This window comes from Hylobates moloch, unplaced genomic scaffold (genome assembly GCF_009828535.3).
Source record: "Hylobates moloch isolate HMO894 unplaced genomic scaffold, HMol_V3 SCAFFOLD_9, whole genome shotgun sequence".
NCBI lineage: Eukaryota > Metazoa > Chordata > Mammalia > Primates > Hylobatidae > Hylobates > Hylobates moloch.
In genome coordinates, this window is record NW_026652284.1 from 19322347 (window position 1) to 19343758 (window position 21412).

The window sequence follows — 21412 nt, forward strand, 5'->3', positions numbered from 1 at the left end:
CATCAGAAGTTATGCTTCATGCAGGTTCTTATTGCTGTGGCAAGAATGCTCTTCAGTGTTCCAGACTACAACCAAAAAGAGAGCTAATGTCCATAGCAACCTAAGAGCAACCTAATATAATATCTTTATCCAGAACAATATACTTATTTTAAAGTCATTTTCAGATTGCATTCTTGTTCTCTTTTTACCTATGGTGATTTTTTTTCTCCTTATTCCTGATTTTGTTGGCTGTCTTAGCTTTAGTTTTCCTCATGAGTTTTAGGATTTTGATTTTCAGTAAGGTTTTGAGAGAGTTTTGTTTTCTTTCTGTTACTTTTCTTGATCTAATTTGTTTTATGGTTATCTCAACCTAACAGCCCACAAATCCTCCTGTAGGACCAGATTATACTGACCATGGGGTCTTCTGTTTTGTAGATTTCTGGATCTAGTTACCAGTCAGTAGGCAGGATAGCTAAGGTTCTGGGTATAAGACTGTCTACTTCCTTGCACTTATTTACCTGTGCAGTTTCAAGCTATACGCTTGTCTCTAATCTTCTACCTTATAAGGGTATTAATGGTCTCCATTCCCCACAGGATAACTTCTGGCTGCTTCTGGCCTGCCATCAGACTCAGAAATCAGGAGACAGCTTTGGCCCTGTCACCCTGCTTTATTTGTTAACGTAATTTCTGCTTGCTATAGCTTGTTTTTCTACAGGTTGCTAAGTCTTTTACATTTTCTTTTTTTAAAATATCAATCATCTGATGGCCACACAGTTGGAGTGGCTTTAAAAGCATGAACTTAAAAGGACATCTTTACCAAGATTCCTATTTTGATGTAATTTTAATGACTGGAATACGAAGGAAATTACCTGCATTTTCTCTATGAAATAGATCAACTACTATCAAACAGCAAAACATAAGCCTTGTTCTTACCTGCTCCAAAAGAAAATTATGTACATCTTCCCCTTCTGGTAAAAAGTCCTTCCAGCTGAGGTCAGCCTCCCTCCATAAGGCTCCCACTTTCTTATGGCTCTAAAATAGAGATAAATCCAATCCATTTACTTTCACAGTGCAAGAAGAAACAGGAAAAAAAAAAAAAGGTTTGCCTGAAGTCAAAGAGCTCAAACCCCAAAAAGCTGAAAAATCAAAACTTTTCCAGCGGGGCACGGTGGTGCACACCTGAAGTCCTAGCTACTAGGGAGGCTGAGGTCGGAAGACAGCTTTCACCCAGGAGTATGAGTCTAGCCCAGGCAACACACACAGCAAGACCAGTCTCGAAAACAAACTTTTCCTCGCTGATAAAAAGTTAATCTCTTAAGACTTGTGACTTTCAAACTAAGATGTCTGAATGCACATAAATATAATGGTGAATAACTGAAGTACAGCTGCTTAACATTAAATAATTTATTTATGAGGTGACTAATCTGGGGAGCTACAGCTGGTTATTTGGGATTTATAAACATCAAAAAAAGTCCAATACACAGAGTTTATAAATTCCACACTGTGTCTTTTCCTAGATAGCTCTGTATGTATCTGCTATTAAAGCCATTCAAGAAGCCTCACTAGAATCCCTCTTCATAATAGATCATAGCCATGCTGCCTGATACAAGGAGGCTTAAGGCAGTTGTTGCTCCTGAACCAGGAATGAGAAGTGTTTCAAGGGCAAGAAGCACAAAGTTGAGCCCAAGAGAGACAACAAAGAAGAGCTGTTGTCAGGTAGAAAAAAGTGAAGAGGTACAAGTCCTCTACTTGAAGAAAGTCACAGTGACGAAGGAAAATGCCAGGTTTGAGGCTGTTGCTGTCATCTGAGAGGTATGTATTAATTACTTCATAGAGTAACTTGTCCAAGGCATAGCTGAAAATATAGTGGAACCACAATTTGAACTCAGCCATCTGGCTCCAAAGCTTACACTCTATGAGAATTTAGTTTTATTTGGATGGAAGCAGGGTTGTGCTGTTTCCATACATCAAAGTTAGTAAGAATGTGAGTTTTATTTTATTATTATTAATTTTTGAGACAGTCTCTCTCTGTAGCTCAGGTTGAAATGTGGTGGCACAATCTTGGCTCACTCCAACCTCCACCTCCCAGATTCAAGCGATTCTCCTGCCTCAGCCTCCCAAATAGCTAGGATTACAGGTGCCTGTCACCATGCCTGGCTAATTTTTGTATTTTTAGTAGAGATGGGATTTTGCCATGTTGGCCAGACTGGTCTCCAACTCCTGACCTCAAGTGATCCGCCTGCCGCGGCCTCCCAAAGTGCTGGGATTACAGGCGTGAGCCACTGCGCCGGCCAGAATGTGAGTTTTTTTTTTTTTTTTTTTTTTTTTTTTGAGATGGAGTCTCGCCCTGTTGCCAGGCTGGAATGCAGTGGCACGATCTCGGCTAACTGCAACCTCTGCCTCCTGGGTTCAAGCGATTCTCCTGCCTCAGCCTCCTGAGTAGCTGGGACTACAGGCGCATGCCACCATGCCCGGCTAACTTTTGTATTTTTAGTAGAGACGGGGTTTCACCATGTTGGCCAGAACGGTTTCGATCTCTTAACCTCGTGATCTCCCCACCTCGGCCTCCCAAAGTGGTGGGATTACAGGCGTGAATCACCGCGCCCGGCCAGAATGTGAGTTTTAAATAAGGACTAAAGTCGAGTAGGTCGGAGAGGAGGAAATTTTGGACATAAAAACTAGGGTTCAGTAAAAATTTTAGTGCCATTAAGCAAAGAGTAGTATCAACAAACAGTCAACAGAACTAGAGACCAGGATATTTAGTGCATCTGTTTATGAATAACTACCACACAAATGGGATACAGAAGGACTTCTGTATCAGAGGGAGGAATGAAACACTGACTTTAAACATTAAAATCTATCATCCAATATCTTTGGGTCAGGCGTAAGTAAGTCAGAAATCACTCCAGAATTGTCATTTCTGAGTTCTATTTTGTTTTGACATCTCTCATCCCTCTCATCCTAGACATTTCATTCCCTTTGTGATGCCACAACACTTCCTCAAACCTCTTAGACTTCTAACAGAGCACTTTCACTCTTTTGAAATTATCGGTTTAGATTTATCTGTTCCCACTTTATAGACTGACAGCCTGCCACAGACGTTATAGACTGACAGCCTCCAACTCTATGGAGCTTTTCATTGAAATCTATTAAAACATATAAATGATATACCCATTTTGTTTCAAAGGAAGAAAAAATCGACCACAAATAAAACATGTCTTGAGATTCTTTAGAATTATACCAAATCTAGTCGAGATTTGATATTTCTTCCCCAAGATATTAGCAAACAAGAAGGACAAATGCACCTCAGAAAGAAACTGGGTTGAAGCAGAGACCTCACTCTTAATTACTTGCACCCTGAGACCTAAGCTATTCACAGATAACCCAAGATCAAGATCACTGCCCTTCCTAATAATACTGTTGAGTCTGACACTCAGTTTAACACTCACCATTTGTTTGCATAGTAGGTGCAATATTTCAGAAAGCAAGACCCCAGCTCTTCCAACAGGAAGTAAAGGTTTGCTAAATTCTCTGTAAAAGATAGGAGCAGTGATTAAGTATCTCTAAAGAAATCCTTTCTTCTAGAACAAGAGGCAAACAGTGTGTGACCAAAAACCAGATACTGCGCAACCTACATAATACTGGGCAAGCCAAAGCTCCAGGATATGCTCTAAGTCATTTTCAGGAGAAGTTCCTGAAAAGGTACATGCGAGTTCTTGGTTTTTACCTTTTTCTTTAACCACTTCAGTGATAGAAGCAACACAAAGATCAGATGCGGTAATCTGTTTGTTTATGTAAGTTCTGCTTCAAGCTAAAACAAGAAGCACCTTAGGTAACAGGGGAGTTGTGATGCTTTCATAAAGTTTTTTTTTTTTTTTTTTCTTTTGAGACAGAGTCTCGCTCTGTCGCCAGGCTGGAGTGCAGTGGTGCAATCTTGGCTCACCGCAATCTCCAATTCCCTGGTTCAAGCAATTCTCCTGCCTCAGCTTCCCGAGTAGCTGGGATTACAGGCACGCAACACCATGCCCAGATAATTTTTGCATTTTAGTAGAGACAGGGTTTCACCATGTTGGCCAGGATGGTTTTGATCTCCTGAGCTTGTGATCTGCCCTCCTCGGCCTCCCAAAGTGCTGGGATTACAGGCGTAAGCTATCGCGTCTGGCCATATATAAAGTATTTTTAAGAAAGGAAGCTTTTCTTTATAGATGAAATTATGGATGAAACAGCGAAGGGTCCAATTTTTTTTAATAGTCTAAATCAGTATTTGCCAAACTGTGTTCCATAGGATATCTATACTCTAAGTGAGGCAATGCTGAATTAAACAAAGCTAACTAGTTTTTATTTATTGCTTTACTATAGGACTGTCATAAACTTTAATATGCTAAGTATGTTTTGTTAATCTTAAAGAAAAGGGACATGACCGTGTGCAAAGTTTGACTATATAAACAACTTTTGTGGAAACACTAGTGTTTCGAAGAACAGAGTTTGGAAACCCCTGGTCTATATAATGTAGCATCCATTCCCCACTCACATCCAAACGTAGGAATACTTGAGATCTCAGTTCGTTTTATTATAATCATCCTTTTATTATAATCATGAGCATGTACTATGGGGTACCGCAGTCTGACAAGCTACAATGGGAAAATATAATTACTTACAGCACTAGTGCAATGATAGACACAAAAGCCAGATGAACATTGAGTTTCTAGAAGCAGTCATCTTCCAGTTACACGATTCTGGAGCCAATCTATCATCGCCACTACCCTCAACAGACCACAGGGCTATCATATCCCCAAAATATCTCAGGTGTAGACCTAGCATAAGGTAACATTTTTACACTGAAATCAGAAGTCTTAAAGAGTCACAGGCTGCATTCAAGAGTCTTCAAAGGCGATAATGGGACAGTACTATGCTAGAGAGCTAGCAGGTGAGTTATGTGTCAGTTCTACCTGATACATATCAAGAGAAACAAGTATAACTTACATGGTAAGTTCTCTCATGGAGATTCCACCTTCTTTTAACATGGGGGTCACCAGTTCAGCAAGGTACAACCAAATATGGGGAATATCAATGGCCATGTCATCTGCCAATTCCAAAGTTTCTGAAAAACTGAAAAGGAACAGGGGGTAAAAATCACATGCAAATGTAATTCAAAAGTTAAAATTAGGCCAGGCGCGGTGGCTCATGCTTGTAATCCTAGCACTTTGGGAGGCCGAGGCGGGTGGATCATGAAGTCAGGAGATCGAGACCACAGTGAAACCCCGTCTCTATTAAAAATACAAAAAAATTAGCCGGGCGTGGTGGCGGGCGCCTGTAGTCCCAGCTACTCGGAGAGGCTGAGGCAGGAGAATGGCGTGAACCTGGGAGGTGGAGCTTGCAGTGAGCCGAGACTGTGCCACTGCACTCCAGCCTGGGCGACAGAGCAAGACTCCGTCTCAAAAAAAAAAAGTTAAAATTAAATAAAGACATAAAAAATCGGTCAACAAATACATATTAATCACCTGCTATGTTAGGTACAGTCTAGCCACAAAGTGACTGGTAAACACATTACCATTCTCAAAGAGATTATGTTAGCATGGGGAAAAAGATTAGAACAGACAAAAGCATACTTGCAAATAGGGCTAATACTCTGAAGAACATGAACTATGGTACCAGAAGGAGGTCAGAAAATACCTCCATATAAAGGTGACATTTGAAAGCCTTACAGGACAGTCCTGTGAAGTTCTAGGGGAAAAACTATCCATTTAATCCCGCACTATAAAGAATTCACCACAGTTGAATATCATATCCTCTGAGTCAGTCAAAAGCACTGACTAAACACTTACTGTAAAAGACAAAAATCTGTGTCCTTGAGGAACCTTACAATGGGGAAAAAACTGGATGGATATAAAAGAGTCTGGCCACATTACTAACATTATCATCATTATTACATGTTACAAACTGTTCTATCTCTACAGAAAAGCTAATGGTTTCAGGCTTTTGTGCTATGAATTATAAATATTTCTCAATGTCAAGCAAATGGGAATTAAATATAAAACTTAGGAAAATCAAATATAAAATACCAGCACTCTTATGTAGGCTAAAAATCATAGCTATTCATTTGGAAGTATAAACAAACAACTCAAGACTTTGTTAATTATTTCTACATACGATACATTACAAAGTACAAAAGCAAATGAATTTAACTACAGGAGACATACACATAGCTGCAAGTCATAAGGAAAGGGAGGAATGAATTGAAGGCCGAAGAGCAGGTGGTAATTGTATGCATGCCCTTTCAGATCTCTACAATTGTAAAACGTGTGCTTTTCCACTGCAGTTCCAGGTTCTAGCCAAAGTATGCCACCCTTTTTTCAGAGGCCTACATCTCACTAAAACTTTTTACTTAAAAAGAGCTACCACAATAGGCAGGGTCACCATTCTGAAGCTGCCATTTCAAAACCGTTTGCAGCTCAGCCATATTATCTAACTCTGGGCTTCATGAATCCTTAATTCCAACTTTCTGACCTCACAGCTTGTAATTATTTGATGCCGAGGACAGCGTCTGTGCTATGGCAAATAGATGTCAAATAATTGCAGGTTCTCTCATTATGTGCATACTTTTTGGGTTCAGTTAATGTACCACTGATGGAATATAATCTAGCTGGACTCCAGGATTTCTAGGTTAACCACCTGATCCTGCCAACTCATGCTCTGTGGGCTAGCAGCATAAATTAAGCTGTTTAATGGGCCCAAGAGACAACTGTAGCCATGCTGGTCTTTCAGCAGTATACCTGCTGCTATTTTTATCTCATATATTTTATCTCATTACAAATAAAATATACCCATATTCTTGCCTTGGCTTTTTATGCCTTGATCAGTCAGTTCATCATGGGACAGTCCACAGAACACAATCAGTGGTCAAATCTATACTGCTAACAAAAACCTTTTTGGGCTGAACATAGGATTTCCATAGAACAAGCCTGTAAGAAGTTTATTTTTTTTTCAGGTTTACAGTTCCTACATCCTGTTGCATGATTCTAAAAGAAAAATCTTAAGTGTGCTGAAGCACCTAGGTAATAACTGTCTTTATGTCTTTGCACTACTACATAGCCTATAATAATGCTTTGCACCACACGTATTTTCTAAAAACTGAAAAAATGAAACAGAGCTACATCATACCCTTGCCTCTTGGCATGTAGTGACCATCACAGTCATTAGACTGTCAGGCTTTTCTTTGGGTGGAAGGAAAAAACCACAGCCATTGGACTGAACTTTGGTATGGTCTACATAGATGAGACTGCAGATATCCCTCCGCCCATTTCAACTACAAAAGCTCCACTTCATTTTATATACTGGGTTTTGGTCTAAAATTTTAATTGAAGAAAGGGATACATGATTAAAAGAAAAATATTTAAAAATTTTAACACAGTAAAGTTCTGATAAGAAATCTTTCAAAAAAGCAAAACAATGCTACCACAATTGAAAGTGGGATTGTCAAAATAACCAGAAAACAAATTACAAAATGGCAGTAGCAAGTCCTTATCTATCAATAATTATGTCAAATGTAAATGGATTAAATTTTCCAATGAAAAGACGGAGTGGCTAAATAGATTAAAAAATAAGATCCTGCCAGGTACAATGGCTCATGCCTGTAATCCCAACACTTGAAGAGGTCAAGGCAAGAGGATCAATTGAACCTAGTCGTTGGTGACCAGCCTGCGCATTGTAGGGAGAATTTGTCTCTATAAAAAAATAAAAAAAATTAGCCAGGCATCATGATGCATGGCTGTGGTCCCAACTACCCAGGAGGATTGCTTGAGCTCAGAAGGTAGAGGCTGCAGTGAGCCTTGATTGTGCCACTGCACTCCAGCCTGGGTGAGACAGTGTGACTCCCTCTCAAAATTTAAAAAATAAATAAATGAAAAATGAGATCCAACCATATGCTGCTTATAAGAGATTCACTTTACTAGTAAGGACATTCATAGACTGAAAGGAAGAGAAGAAAAAAGATATTTCATGAAAATAGAAATCAAAAGAGGGCAGGGGTAGCTATACTTATACGAGACGAAAAGGACATTAAGTCAAAAACTATAAAAAGAGACAAAGGTCATTATGTAATGATAAAAGAATCAATTTACTAAGAGGATATAACAGTTATAAATACATATGCACCTCAAATTGGAGTACCTAAAAACATAAGGCAATTAATTATCTGAAGGGAAAGATAGACTACAATCCAGCAAGAGTAGGGGATCTCAATACCCTTCTTTAAACAAGGAACAACTCATCTAGACAGAAAATCAGTGAGGAAACACTGGACTTGAATTATACTTTAAACCAAACAAAAATATACAGAACATTCCATTAAACAGCAGCACAATACATATTCTTCTAAAGTGCAAATAAAACATTCTCCCCAATAGATCATATGTTAGACCACAAAACAAGACTTAACAAATTTAAGAGGACTGAAATCATATCGAGTATCTTTTTGGATCACAATGCAATAAAACTTCAACTCAGTAACAGGAGAAATCTTGGAAAATATCCAAATATGTGAACATTAAACAACATCCTCCTAAACAACCAATAGGTCACAGAAGAAATTAGAAAGGAATTTTTAAAAAATACCTTGAGACAAATGAAAATGGAAACAGAACATACCAACACTTATAGAATGCAGCAAAAGTGCTCCTAAGAGGGAAATGTATAGCAATGAGCATCTATATCAAAAAAGAAAAAAGATCTCAAACAACATACCATTACACATCAAGGAACTAGAAAAAGAAGAACAAACTAAGCCCAACATGAGCACAGGGAAGGAAATAACAAACATCTCAACAGAAATAAATGAAATAGACACTGAAAAAATGAAAGAAAAAAAATCAATGATACTCGGAGTTGTATTTTTGGAAAAATGAAGAAAATCAAGAAACACTTATCTAGGCTAGGAGAAAAGACAGAAGACTCAAAATAAGAAATGAAAGAGGAGATATTACAACTGATACCACAGAAATACAAAGGATCATAAGAAACTACTATGAACAATAAATGGATAATCTAGAAAAAAACAGATAAACTAACAGATATATACAACAAATCAAGACTGAATCATGGCCAGGTGCACTGCCTTAAACCTGTAATCACAGCACTTTGAGAGGCCAAGGCAGAAGGATCATTTGAGTCTAGGAGTGCAAGATCAGCCTGGGCAACATAGTGAGACATCATCTCTACAAAAAATAAAAAATTAACTGAGCACAGTGGCGTGCACCTACTGTCCCAGCTACTTGAGAGGTTGAGGTGGGAGGATCACTTGAGCCCAGGAGGTTGAGGTTGCAGTGAGCCATGATGAAGCCACTGCACTCCAACCTGGGTGACAGAGCAAGACCCTATCTCAGAGAGAGAGAAAAAAAGCCCAGGACTAGATGGCTTCACTGCTGAATTCTACCAAACACTTGAAGAAGAACAAATTCTTCTCAAATTCTTCCAAAAAACTGAAGTGGAGAAAATACTTCCCAAGTCATTTTACAAGGTCAGTATGGCAATCCTCCCACCTCAGCTTCCTGAGTAGCTGCAGCTATAGGCACCCATCACCATGCCCAGAGACTTTTTGTATTTTTTGGTAGAGATAGGGTTTCACCATGTTGCCCAGGCTAGTCTCAAACTCCTAGGCTCAAGCAATTTGCCCACTTTGGCCTCCCAAAGTGTTTTTTGTTTTTAAAGATAGGATCTCACTCTGTTGCCCAGGCTGGGGTGCAGTGATGCTCTCACAGTTCACTATAGCTTGAACTCCTGGGCTCAAGCAATCTTCCTGCCTCAGCCTCCCAAGTAGCTGTAATTATTGGCACGTGCCACCATGCACAGCTAATTTTTTTGTTAATTTTTTTTAGAGATGGGGTCTTGCTGTGTTGCCCAGGCTGGTCTTGAACTCCTGGCCTTAAGCCATCCTTCCATCTTAGCCTCCCTGGTAGCTGAGATTACAGGTACGAATCACCGTGTCCAGCCTACATAGGGTCTTTTACCAATGTAGAATTGCTGTAAGCAGTAATAAAAGTTCCAGGAAAGTAGTCAAGGAAGAGATAAGAATTTCCTCTCTAACAAACATCTCCCAAAGTGAAATATTAATGTATCAATCTTCCTCTAGGGTACATATTTTGTGTCTATTGTCCACTCTAATTTTTACAACCTTGGTCTTCATTTATTATACTTTCAAAGTCATTCCAATTCTGTGACTAATAGCAAACTGCACTCAACTATATTTACTAGACAGTTTTTAAAAAGAAGTTTTCTGAAATCATGATATAAAAAGACTATCAACACACTGTTTGAAGTGCATGTACCTATACAATAATGCTTCTACCTATCTACCTACCGACCTAACTAGGGTCATAAAGTATTTAGATTCAAGTCCTGAAAATATCAGGACGATGGCTTGATGTTATCTTTGTGGAGGTATGTTTTACATACAGCAACTATTATGCTCACAGTTGATATAACATCTTGTAAGGAAAATTCCAAAGGACCTAAAAGCTATATTCATAAAGCCTATTTGAAACTTTTGTCTATTTTACTACTTTGCAGCAGTGCATACTCTAAAGAGAACTATAGGGAGAAATGGCAGATTAGTAATTAGCTCACCAGGGACTAGTATACCTGGAGGCTTTCTGCTTTATTTATTTATTTTTTTTTTTGAGAAGGAGTCTCACTCTGTTGCCAGGCTGGAGTGCAGTGGCACAATCTCAGTTCACTGCAACCTCTGACTCCCTGGTTCAAGCAATTCTCCTGTCTCAGCCTCCCGAGTAGCTGGGATTATAGGCATGCGCCACTATGCCCAGCTAATTTTTGTATTTTTAGCAGAGATGGGGTTTCACCATGTTAGCCAGGATGGTCTCGATCTCCTGACCTCATGATCCGCCTGCCTCAGCCTCCCAAAGTGCTGGGATTACAGGCGTGAGCCACAGCGCCTGGCTGGCTTTCTGCTTTCTAACCTTCCCAGAGTTACCATTGGCTTGGCGAGCTAGGCAGAGACTGCTTCCCCAACTGTTCAGAAGTTGACATCTAAGCAGTAGCAGCACCCAAAACAGCTGATCTCAGAGGCTCTTCCACAATACTATGGAAGGACAATACTATCTTTGTAGGTTAAGAATAAAGAAGCAAAAGACAGGGTATCTTCATGGCTCCAATGAAATGGCCTCTCTAGACAGTATGAACCATTTATAACTCAGGCTTTAGAAGGGATTGTGAAATTCTGATCTGCTTGCAAGAAAGCTCTTGGTGGACACTGACATGAAGCAATCCCTACATTTCCCTCTTAGAAAAAGGTGGGCACTAAATTGTCAGGCCTCTCCATTTAGAATAAAATAGTACAACTTTTACATGTCTTGGTCTAAGGTCCAAGACTGGTTAGGTCTAAGCATCCAAAGTTAGGCCTGGAGACACTGCACTGCCTCTAGCTGCAGACGGAAGCAGGTATGGTGAAACATGAAGTAATTGCTGAGACACAGAAGTGTTAACCTCATTTTATGTCTAAATAAAAGGTAGTAGTGTGGTAATTACTGCCGGCAACAGCAATTCTAACACCAACAACTGTAGCCACCATGTCTGGTTATGATATTTTTTCTTCAGGGAATCCCACAAAGGGAGAAATGCAAATGTCTGAGATATTCTAGAGACTAAGTTAGTATCTCACAAGTTCAGTTATAGCCAATAAAGGTAGACTATGCTTCCAGGCATCTTTATAGATATGAATCAACTTCTGAGTATAGTTTGAAGAGACAGAAAATGGTAAATGATAATTTACCATTATTTCCAGAATTTTCTGAGGAATGTAGCATAATATCTGGGTAATAAGTAACTATTTATAAATGGATATCCTCATCACTCCAACAGTATTATTTCTAGGAAATTATAGTTTCAAGTCTGCTGGGAGGACTATATTCAATCTGATTGTGAAGGTGTACATACCTTTATTTGCTCTTACCATTTACACTGGCTAGTTACTGGACTGAATTGGAGGCTTCTCTTTTAAAACTGGGAAACCATCTTGGCCTTAAAAACCAATAACCACAGCAACTTTTGCCAAAGTTTCTTACTAACTGGTTCAAATGGCCTTAATTCAGAGCAATCTAGCATACTGCTAAAAGAAAACTTTCTTTTTTCCCCAGACATGGTCTCATTCTGTCACCTAGGCTGGAGTGCAGTGGTGTGATCATGGCTTACTGCAGTCTGGACCTCCCAGGTGCAATCCTTCTGCCTCAACCTCCCAAGTAGCTGGGACTATAGGTGCACACCACCATGCTCAGCTAATTTTTGTATTTTTAGTATAGATGGAGTTTCACCATGTTGCCCAGTCTGGTCTTAAACTCCTGGGCTCAAGCGATCTTCCCGCCTCAGCCTTCCAAAGTGCTAGCATTACAGGTGTGAGCCACCATGCCCAGCCTGAAAGAAAACTTTTTTTTTTTTCAAGAGGGAGTCTCGCTCTGTCACCCAGAACAGAGTGCAGTGGCGCAATTTCAGCTCACTGCAACCTCCACCTCCCTGGTTCAAGCGATTCTCTTGCCTCGGTCTCCGGGTAGCTGGGATTACAGGTGCGTGCTACCACACCCGGCTAATTTTTTGTATTTTTAGTAGAGACGGGGTTTCACCATGTTAGCCAGGATGGTCTCGATCTCCTGACCTCGTGATCCACCTGCCTCGGCCTCCCAAAGTGTTGGGATTACAGGTGTGAGCTACGGTGCCCAGCCTAATTTTCATATTTTTAGTAGAGATGGGGTTTCACCATGTTGGTCAGGCTGGTCTCGAACTCCTGACCTCGTGATCTGCCCACCACAGCCTCCCAAAATACTGGGATTACAGGCGTGAGTCACCACACCTGGCAAGAAAACTTTTTAATGATCCTAGGGGCAAGTATAAATTTTCTAGGACCTAGAAGACAATGTCATCATTGCTTGCAAAGTCAAATGAATAAATTCAACAAGGACTTTTTTGTTTTTTTCAGACTGAGCTAGGCGGAGTGCAGCGGTGCAACCTTGGCTCACTGCAACCTCTGCCTCCCAGGTTCGAGTGATTCTTATGCCTCAGCCTCGCAAGTAGCTGGGATTGCAGGCTTACGCCACCACGTTGGGCTAATTTTTGTATTTTTAGTAGATGTTGGCCATGTTGCCCATGGCTGGTTTCAGACTCCTGATCTCAAGTAATCCACCTGCCTCAGCCTCCCAAAGTGCTGGGATTACAGGTGTGAGCCACTGCACCCAGCCAACAATGACATTTAATGGTTACCTTATTCTAAAAGGATGGCCATATGTGAAATGACTACAGAAAAATACACAGTGGCATTTAATCATATGTGCATTTAATTCATGAGAGTATGAGCTTGGCAAAAAAAAAAAAAAAAGAGGAAAATTACAAGTAGTACAGAATTCTTACTGCCATTTGATTCAATAAGCATATGTCCAGGTAAGGATGAGATGGCAGATGTAAATCCAATGTCCAGACCTTAGGAGATCCTAGTTGCTATTCCCTTAGAGAGTGGGCATCTGTCAGTGCTGGTGTGACCCTGTGTTTATATTTGATACAACATGGCTCCTAACAAAATTTTTTACCAATGCAATTTTCACTTCAAACATTGGTTATACAACCTATGCCTGGGTAAGATTTTGTGGTTGAAGCACAAGGAACCTGATCCATGTACTTGTGATGATGGTATATCACAAATATACCAGAACCTGATCAAATGAGGATTCACCACCAATGACAGGCAGATAGGCAGACCTTATCAAACCATCCATTGACAAGAATCATAATGAAACCAACCTGAAATAGACTAAATCATTAAGAACACCGAGTTACATATCCTTCTCCATGAGGCTAGAGTGGGCACACGAGTGCTTCTAGCCACAATAACCAGCGTTGACTGAAAGAGTAAGGTTTTCAAATTTAAGACAATTTTTCAGAATTGTTCTCACAAAGAAAAGCTTTTTTCCTCAAAGAACATTTGGGGATCACATGTAAATGGGCTGCTAAAGGCCTCAGAGTTTCCCTGAGGCTAAGGGGTCTCTGTTACCTTACTTACATCATGGTAGAGATCTAACAATAATATTCAGAAAACCAAAAGATAACCTTTATGCCCTAGCACAATCTATAAAATGCCATCACATCAACCAACATATCAATATATTAATTGCATCATATCAACATATTACAGTGGATACAATTTTCATCTATGGAAAAAACTAAATACTTAAAGAGGTAAGTACTTTAAAAATTAACTGGTACCCAAGAGCCTAGTAATTGAATACCACTCTTGAAGAGGATACTGACCCTTTGAAAAAGTCCTGTTTGCTGAGTTTTTCTGACTGTACCAGCTGATAGAGTAGTTGGCCCATGTGATCCCTGGTGATCTGGCTCCTTTCCAGGGTGGACTCCACTCCCACTCTCACAAAAACATGTAGTAGGCCCTGGGCATTCAGCTCTTCCACACACTGCATGGCTTCCTGTTCCAACAGCAAAGAAAGGTTTACTCCAAAATCTGGATAGTGTTACCAGAATGTTAAGATAACTTTAAAATCTTTTACTTATAACAGAATCAGTAGAAAGATCCACGAACAGGACAGTTTTCATATATAAGTTTATATTTGTTTAACATAATATATGGCTCAGTAAATTGCAGGCTGATATGGGCAATATTAAAAGTCATACAAAAAAAGGGCATTACAGCCCTTTTCAAATTTGTCTAGTAGGTTTTCCGGTTTTTACCAGAGAACTGTTTTTATAAATAAAAAATTTAAAAAAATGATGCATCTTTACAAAGTTAACATGTTTAGTTTAACAATTTTATTAAACATCACTCAAAGGGCGAGTCAAATGTATTTTTCTACATAATATTTACTTATTTTATGATCATTAAAAAAATTGAAAATGGTATATTATGAAATAGAAATTTAATGTCATGATTCAAAAGCCTTAATGTGTCAACAGAGGTTACTGTGTCTGTGTAGGTTAATATTTGTGCAATCTTCAGTGAAAAAGGTCTTCCTTCATATGAAAGTTAAATTTAAGTGATATGGTTAGGTTAAGCATTAAAATTCTTTTAGTAAGTTCTTGTGGTATGCTTCTTAATTTGTGCTTGTTAACTGGTGTTTACTGTAGAGTATCCAGCCAAGTCAATATCTTTGGTCTGAAGGGTGAAAGTCAGTCAGCCAGAGTTGCTGATACACCGATAAAGCAGTGTACCTCTCTGCTCTCAGCTACTGGAAATTAGTCTGGTGCCCTGAATTCACAATCTTTTGGTTCAACCTTTGAAGCAAAGTAGCTCTTCCAACGGGGAGGATATAGGTAGGAAGGGGGAGGATGTAGGTAGGAAGGGTGATGACCTGATGCAGAAGGGAGAAGGCTCATCTAGGTGTCTCACCACTGCCGCTTTTTCCTCCCTGCTCCTTTATTTAATACCTCCCTCACATTAACTTTTTATCTAACAAAATCTCAAGCCTACAGAAAAATTAAAGAATCATACAATATACAACTACATATTTTCACTTGGATTTAGATTCATCAATTGTTTTCTGAATGTCCAAGAAATTTACTATAAATAATGTCAATAAAAATAATTGATATATAGTACATATTCAAATTTCCACAACTGTCTCTGAATGTGTAATATAGCTTTTTGTTGTTGCTGAGTCCAGTTGAGAACCCGACTTTACATGTTATGATGTTGTTCAGATTCCTTTAATCTAAAATGGTTCTTTCTCTTTTTTGTCTTTTCATGACATTGCCATTTTTGAAACATTCAAGACAATTATCATGTAAAATGGTTTCTTTTTTCTTTTGAGACAGAGTTTCACTCTTGTCGCCCAGGCTGGAGTGCAATGACGTAATCTTGGCTCACTGAAACCTTTGCCTCCCAGGTTCAAGAGATTCTCCTGCCTCAGTCTCCCAAGTAGCTGGGATTATAGGCATGAGCCACCATGCCTCGCTAATTTTGTATTTTTAGTAGAGACAAGGTTTCTTCATGTTGCCCAGGCAGGTTTCAAACTCCTGACCTCAGGTAATCGCCTGCCTCAGCCTCCCAAAATGCTGGGATTACAGGTGTGAGCCACCGCGCCCGGCTGTAAAATGTTTCTTATATATGCTTTTAACCAACTAATTTCCTTTTGTTTCTGGCCACATCTGTACCTCAAACAGTCTTAGTTTGTTAAATAAATTACCACTCATCCTTCTTATTTCCAACTTCCAGAATGTTGCTTCTGTCTATTCCCTGGTCTCCTCATCCTTGTGAGTCTTTTAGTTTTTTTTTTTTTTTTTTTTTTTAAAGAGATAAGGTCTCAGTTACCCAGGCTAGAGTGTAGTGGCATGATTATAGATCACTGCTGCTTCAAATTCTCAGGCTCAGGCAATCCTCCTGTCTCAGCCTCCCAAGTAGCTGGGACTACAGGCATGCCACCATGCCCGGCTAATTTTAAAATTTTTTTTTGTAAAGATGGATATCTTGCCCAGGCTGGTCTCAAATTCCTGGGCTCAAGTGATCCTCTAGCCTTAGCCTCCAAAAGTGCTGGAATTACAGGTGTGAGCCACCGTACCTGGCCTCTTGTGGGTTTTTTAACCTCATTTTAAGCCAATCAACATCGTTACGCCTTTTCAAGAGGACATGTAAATGAATGCAAATATTCAATCCTCAGGCTGGAAGAGGTGGCTCACACCTGTAATCCCAGCATATTGGGAGGCCAAGGCGGGCAGATCATTTGAGGTTCAGCAGTTTGAGACCAGCCTGGCCAAGAAGGTGAAATCCCATGTCTACCAAAAATACAAAAATTTGCCATGTGTAGTGGCACACACCTGTAATCCCAGCCACTCGGGAGGCTGAGGCAGGAAAATCGCTTGAACCTGGGAGGTGGAGGTTGCAGTGAGCTGTAATCACCCCACTGCACTCCAGCCTGGGTGACAGGGTGAGACTCTGTCTCCAAAAAATAAAAAATAAAAAAATAAATAAAAATCAATCCTCAGTATTTAAATGGAAGTGATTAACTGTCTTCTAATGGGAATTCATTCACTGTGTTTGCATAAAGGGTCAATTAGCTATATCATGATACATATTTGTTAAACTTTTAAGATCGGGGTACATGTGCAGGATGTGCAGCTTTGCTACATAGGTAAATGTGTGTCATGGGGGTTTGCTGTATGGATTATTTCATCACCCAGATACTAAGCCTAGTATCCATTAGTTATTTTTCCTGATCCTCTCTCTCTCCATCCACCTTCTGTCCTCCAGTAGGCCCCAGTGTGCATTTTTCCCCTCTACGTGTCCATGTGTTCTCATCATTTAGTTTCCACTTATAAGTGAGAACATGAAGTATTTGCTTTTCTGTTCCTGCATTAGTTTGCTAAGGATAATGGCCTCCAGCTCTATCCATGTCCCTGCAAAGGAAAGGGTCTTGGTCCTTTGTATTGCTGTATAATATTTCATGGTGTCTATGTACCACATTTTCTTTATCCACTCTATCGTTGATGGGCATTTAGGTTGATGGCATGTTTTTGCTATTGTAAATACTGCTACAATGAACATACATGTGCATGTGTCTTTATAAGAGAACAATTTATATATCTTTGGGTATATACACAGTAATGGGATTGCTGGGTCAAATGGTATTTCTGTCTCTAGGTCTCTCAGGAATCGCCACAGTGTCTTCCACAATGGTTGAACTAATTTACACTCCAACAGTGTAAAAGTGTTCCTTTTTCTCCACAACCTCGCCACATCTATTAGACTTTTTAATAATAGCCATTCTGACTGGTATCAGATGGTATCTCATTGTGGTTTTGATTTGCATTTCTCTAATAATCAGTGATGTTGAGCTTTTTTTCTTGGGATTGTTGGCCACATGTATGTCTTCCTTTGAGTACTGTCTGTTCGTGTCCTTTGTCTACTTTTTAGTGTGTGTGTGTGTTTTTCTTGTAAATTTGTTTAAGCTCCTTATAGATGCTGCACATAAGATCTTTGTCGGGAGCCGGGCACAGTGGCTTACGCCTGTAATCCCAGTATTTGGGATGCGGATCACCTGAGGTTAGGAGTTTGAGATCAGCCTGGCCAACATGGCGAAACCCCGTCTCTACTAAAAATACAAAAAATTAGCTGGGTGTGGTGGTGGGCGCCTGTAATCCCAGCTACTCGGGAGGCTGAGGCAGGAGAATCGCTTGAACCCGGGAGGTGGAGGTTGCAGTGAGCCAAGATTGCACCACTGCACTCCAGCCTGGGCGACAAGAGCAACACTGTCTCAAAAAAACAAAAAACAAAAAAAAAGACAACAACAACAAAAACTTTTGTTGGATGTGTATATTGCAAACATTTCCTCCTATTCTGTAAGTTGTCTGTTTATTCTGCTGATTGACAGTTTATTTTGCTGTGCAGAAGCTCTATAGTTTAATTAGATCCCATTTGTCAATTTTTGCTTTCGTTGCACTGTTTTTGGCATCTTCCTCATGAAATCTTTGCCTGTGCCTATGTCTTGAATGGTATTGTGTAAGTTTACTTCTTCACAGTTTTGAGTTTTATATTTTAATCCATCTTTAGTTGATTTTTGTATATGGTATAAGGAAAGGCTCCAGTTTCAATTTTCCGCATACGACTAGCCAGGTATCCCACCACCATTTATTAAAAAGGGAATCCTTTCCCCATTGCTTGTTTTTGTCAGGTTTGTTGAAGATAATTGTAGGTGTGTAGTCTTATTTCTGGGTTCTCTATTCTATTCCACTGGTCTATGTGTCTGTTCTTGTACCATACCATGCTGTTTTGGTTACTGTAGCCCTGTAATATAGTTTGAAGTAGGCTGGGCATGGCGGCTCATGCCTGTAATCCCAGCACTTTGGGAGGCCAAGGAGGGCAGATCACGAGGTCAGGAGATCAAGACCATCCTGGCTAACACTGTAAAAGCCCGTTTCTACTAAAAGTACAAAAAATTAGTGGGGCATGGTGGCGGGCACCTGTAGTCTGAGCTACTGGGGAGGCTGAGGCAGGAGAATAGTGTGAACCCAGGAGGCAGAGCTTGCAGTGAGCCGAGATCGCACCACTGCACTCCAGCCTAGGCAACAGTGTAAGACATCGTCTCAAGAAAAAAAAAAAAAAAAAAAAAAATATATATATATATATATAGTTTGAAGTAGGGCAGTGTGATGCCTCCAGTTTTGATCTTTTTGCTTACGACTGCCTTGGCTATTTGGGCTCCTTTTTTTGGTTCCATATGAATTTTTAAATACTTTTTTCTAGTTCTTTGTAGAATGTCAACGGTAGTTTAATGGGAATAGCACTGAATCTATAAATTGCTTTGGGCAGTATAGCCATTATCATGACAGTGATTCTTCCTATCCATGAGCATGGGACGTTTTTCCAGTTGTTTGTGTCATATCTGATTTCTTTGAATAGTGGTTTATAGTGCTCCTTGTAGAGATCCTTCACTTCCCTTGTTAGCTGTATTCCTAGGTATTTTATTCTTTTTGTGGCAATTGTGAATGAGAGTTCACTGGAGATTTGGCTTTCAGCTTGACTGATGCTAGTGATTTTTGCACATTGATTTTGTATCCTGAGTCTTTGCTGAAGTTGCTTATCAGCTTAACAAGCTTTTGGGCTGAGATGATGGGGTTTTCTAGATACAGGTTCATGTCATCTGCAAACAGGGAGAGTTTGACTTCCTCTCTTCCTATCTGAATATGCTTTATTTCTTTCTCTAGCCTCATTACCCTGGCCAGTACTACGTTGAATAGGAGTGGTGAGAGACGGCATTCTTGTCTTGCGCTGGTTTTCAAGGGTAATACTCCCAGCTATATCATGATACTCACAGTGTCATAGCAGTTCATAACCTTGCCCTTCCATCATGGTTTACTTCTTTTTGTCTTTGAGCTTTTAGTTGAAATGATACTTCCTGTCTTCCCTGACTCCATCACATCATATAATTTTAGCTTTTGGCACTGAAAACATTTTTTTGGTAGCTACTGTTTATTTATTAATTTGCTACCTACCTTTAGGTCCAGACTTGTCTGTATCTCCCCACTGGAATGTAAGCTCCATGGAAGCAGATTTTGTTGTTCACTATAAATATGGTATACCCAGTCATAACCCCTAAAATGTGGCTAGCACACTTAGGTATTCAATAAATATATAGCATAGAGGCTAAAACATGCACGGTGGAGTCAGACAGAGGTACGTTTGAACCCTGGCTCTGCCACTTACTACTGTAGAGTTTAGGAGTTTAACTTAACCTCTTGGGCTTAATTTTTTAGTTACCGTGAGGAAATGTATATAAAATATATATATATATATAAGAACTTGGCACAGTGCCAGGCACAAAATAAACCCTCAATAAATATTAATTTGAATTACTGTTAAAAATAATACACCTACTAGGAAGATATTTGGAAAAAAAAATTTTAAGATCAGCTCTTTAAGTCTTTAGCCTGACACACTAATACCCTAAAGGTAATGAGATAAAGCATTTTCTCCTCTGAAGCTAGAAACTTAGCTTTGAATCCTCAATCTGGCACTTATTCGCAGTAAGATTTTGAACAAGTTGCTTTACATCTTTGCCCTCAGTTTCCTTATCTGAAAAATGGGTATGATAATAACATCAACTTCAGGAGAATGTTACGAGGACGATACAAACTAATACATACCGAATATGTACAACAGCACCCAACGCAGAGTAAGTCCTCAGTAAATGCCCAATGTTAATACCTGGTTTTTTGTTTGTTTGTTTGTTTGTTTGTTTTTAACCATATTGCAGGCACAGCTGCTCTGTACACTGCCCAATGAAATTCTAAAGATACAACGATTCTGCCCCTTCTGTATTGCAAGCCTGGCCCAGGGCTCATGATTCTCCAAAGAGTCCTCTTATTGTACTCTTTAGGTGTTACTAAGGCCTTTTTCTCCCTATACCTCCAGTTCATCACAGGATCATATTTTTCCCCTTTTAAAGGGTTATTCATCGACTTTGTACATCCTTCAAATTACATCTGAAGCCAATCTCCACTGTTTTCTTCCTTACTGTCTTGGCATTTCATCTTTCTTGGCCATTCTAATTTTTTTGCAATTCGTTCACATTTCCCTACTTCCATGCAAGAAAAAGGCTATGCTGCCAATTTATAAGAATACCCCTAATTTTCCAGGAAGCTAACTGATGAATCACAGTACATCAGGTTTATTCTTTGACTATTTCCAGTTAATGTTCATTTACTTTGGTACATTTCCAACAGTTTCTGCAAAGCACTCATCTCTACCTCACTCATCATCAAAAACTTCCTTCTACTTCTTCTGAATTTTGAACAATTTCAGAGGCTTGAAGGCTTTACAAGATTGAACTATAGATAACCAAGGTGATTTTTGTATATAGAAAACAGATGATGATTACACTGTTAAGAAAACAAGTAATATTTTCTGTTTTTTTTTTTTTTTGAGACAGTCTCACTC

At 39.5% G+C, this 21412-nt stretch overlaps 1 protein-coding gene and 1 non-coding gene across 28 annotated transcripts in view; one reads left to right on the top strand and one right to left on the bottom strand.

Annotated features, from left to right (window-relative positions):
• Positions 1 to 21412, bottom strand: part of EIF4G3 (eukaryotic translation initiation factor 4 gamma 3) — a 369995-nt gene that overhangs the window by 16587 nt on the left and 331996 nt on the right. For all 27 annotated transcript variants that reach the window (XM_058443899.1, XM_032759190.2, XM_032759180.2 and 24 more), the window contains 4 exons: positions 14281 to 14453; positions 4963 to 5088; positions 3429 to 3510; positions 913 to 1011 (listed from right to left, as the gene is read on the bottom strand). In XM_058443899.1, the coding sequence (XP_058299882.1) occupies positions 913 to 1011; positions 3429 to 3510; positions 4963 to 5088; positions 14281 to 14453 (480 nt within the window). The remainder of the gene's footprint in view (positions 1 to 912; positions 1012 to 3428; positions 3511 to 4962; positions 5089 to 14280; positions 14454 to 21412) is intronic.
• LOC116813980 (U7 small nuclear RNA) lies at positions 14666 to 14727 on the top strand. The gene has a single exon (XR_004371090.1). It is a non-coding gene; the product is annotated as a U7 small nuclear RNA (small nuclear RNA).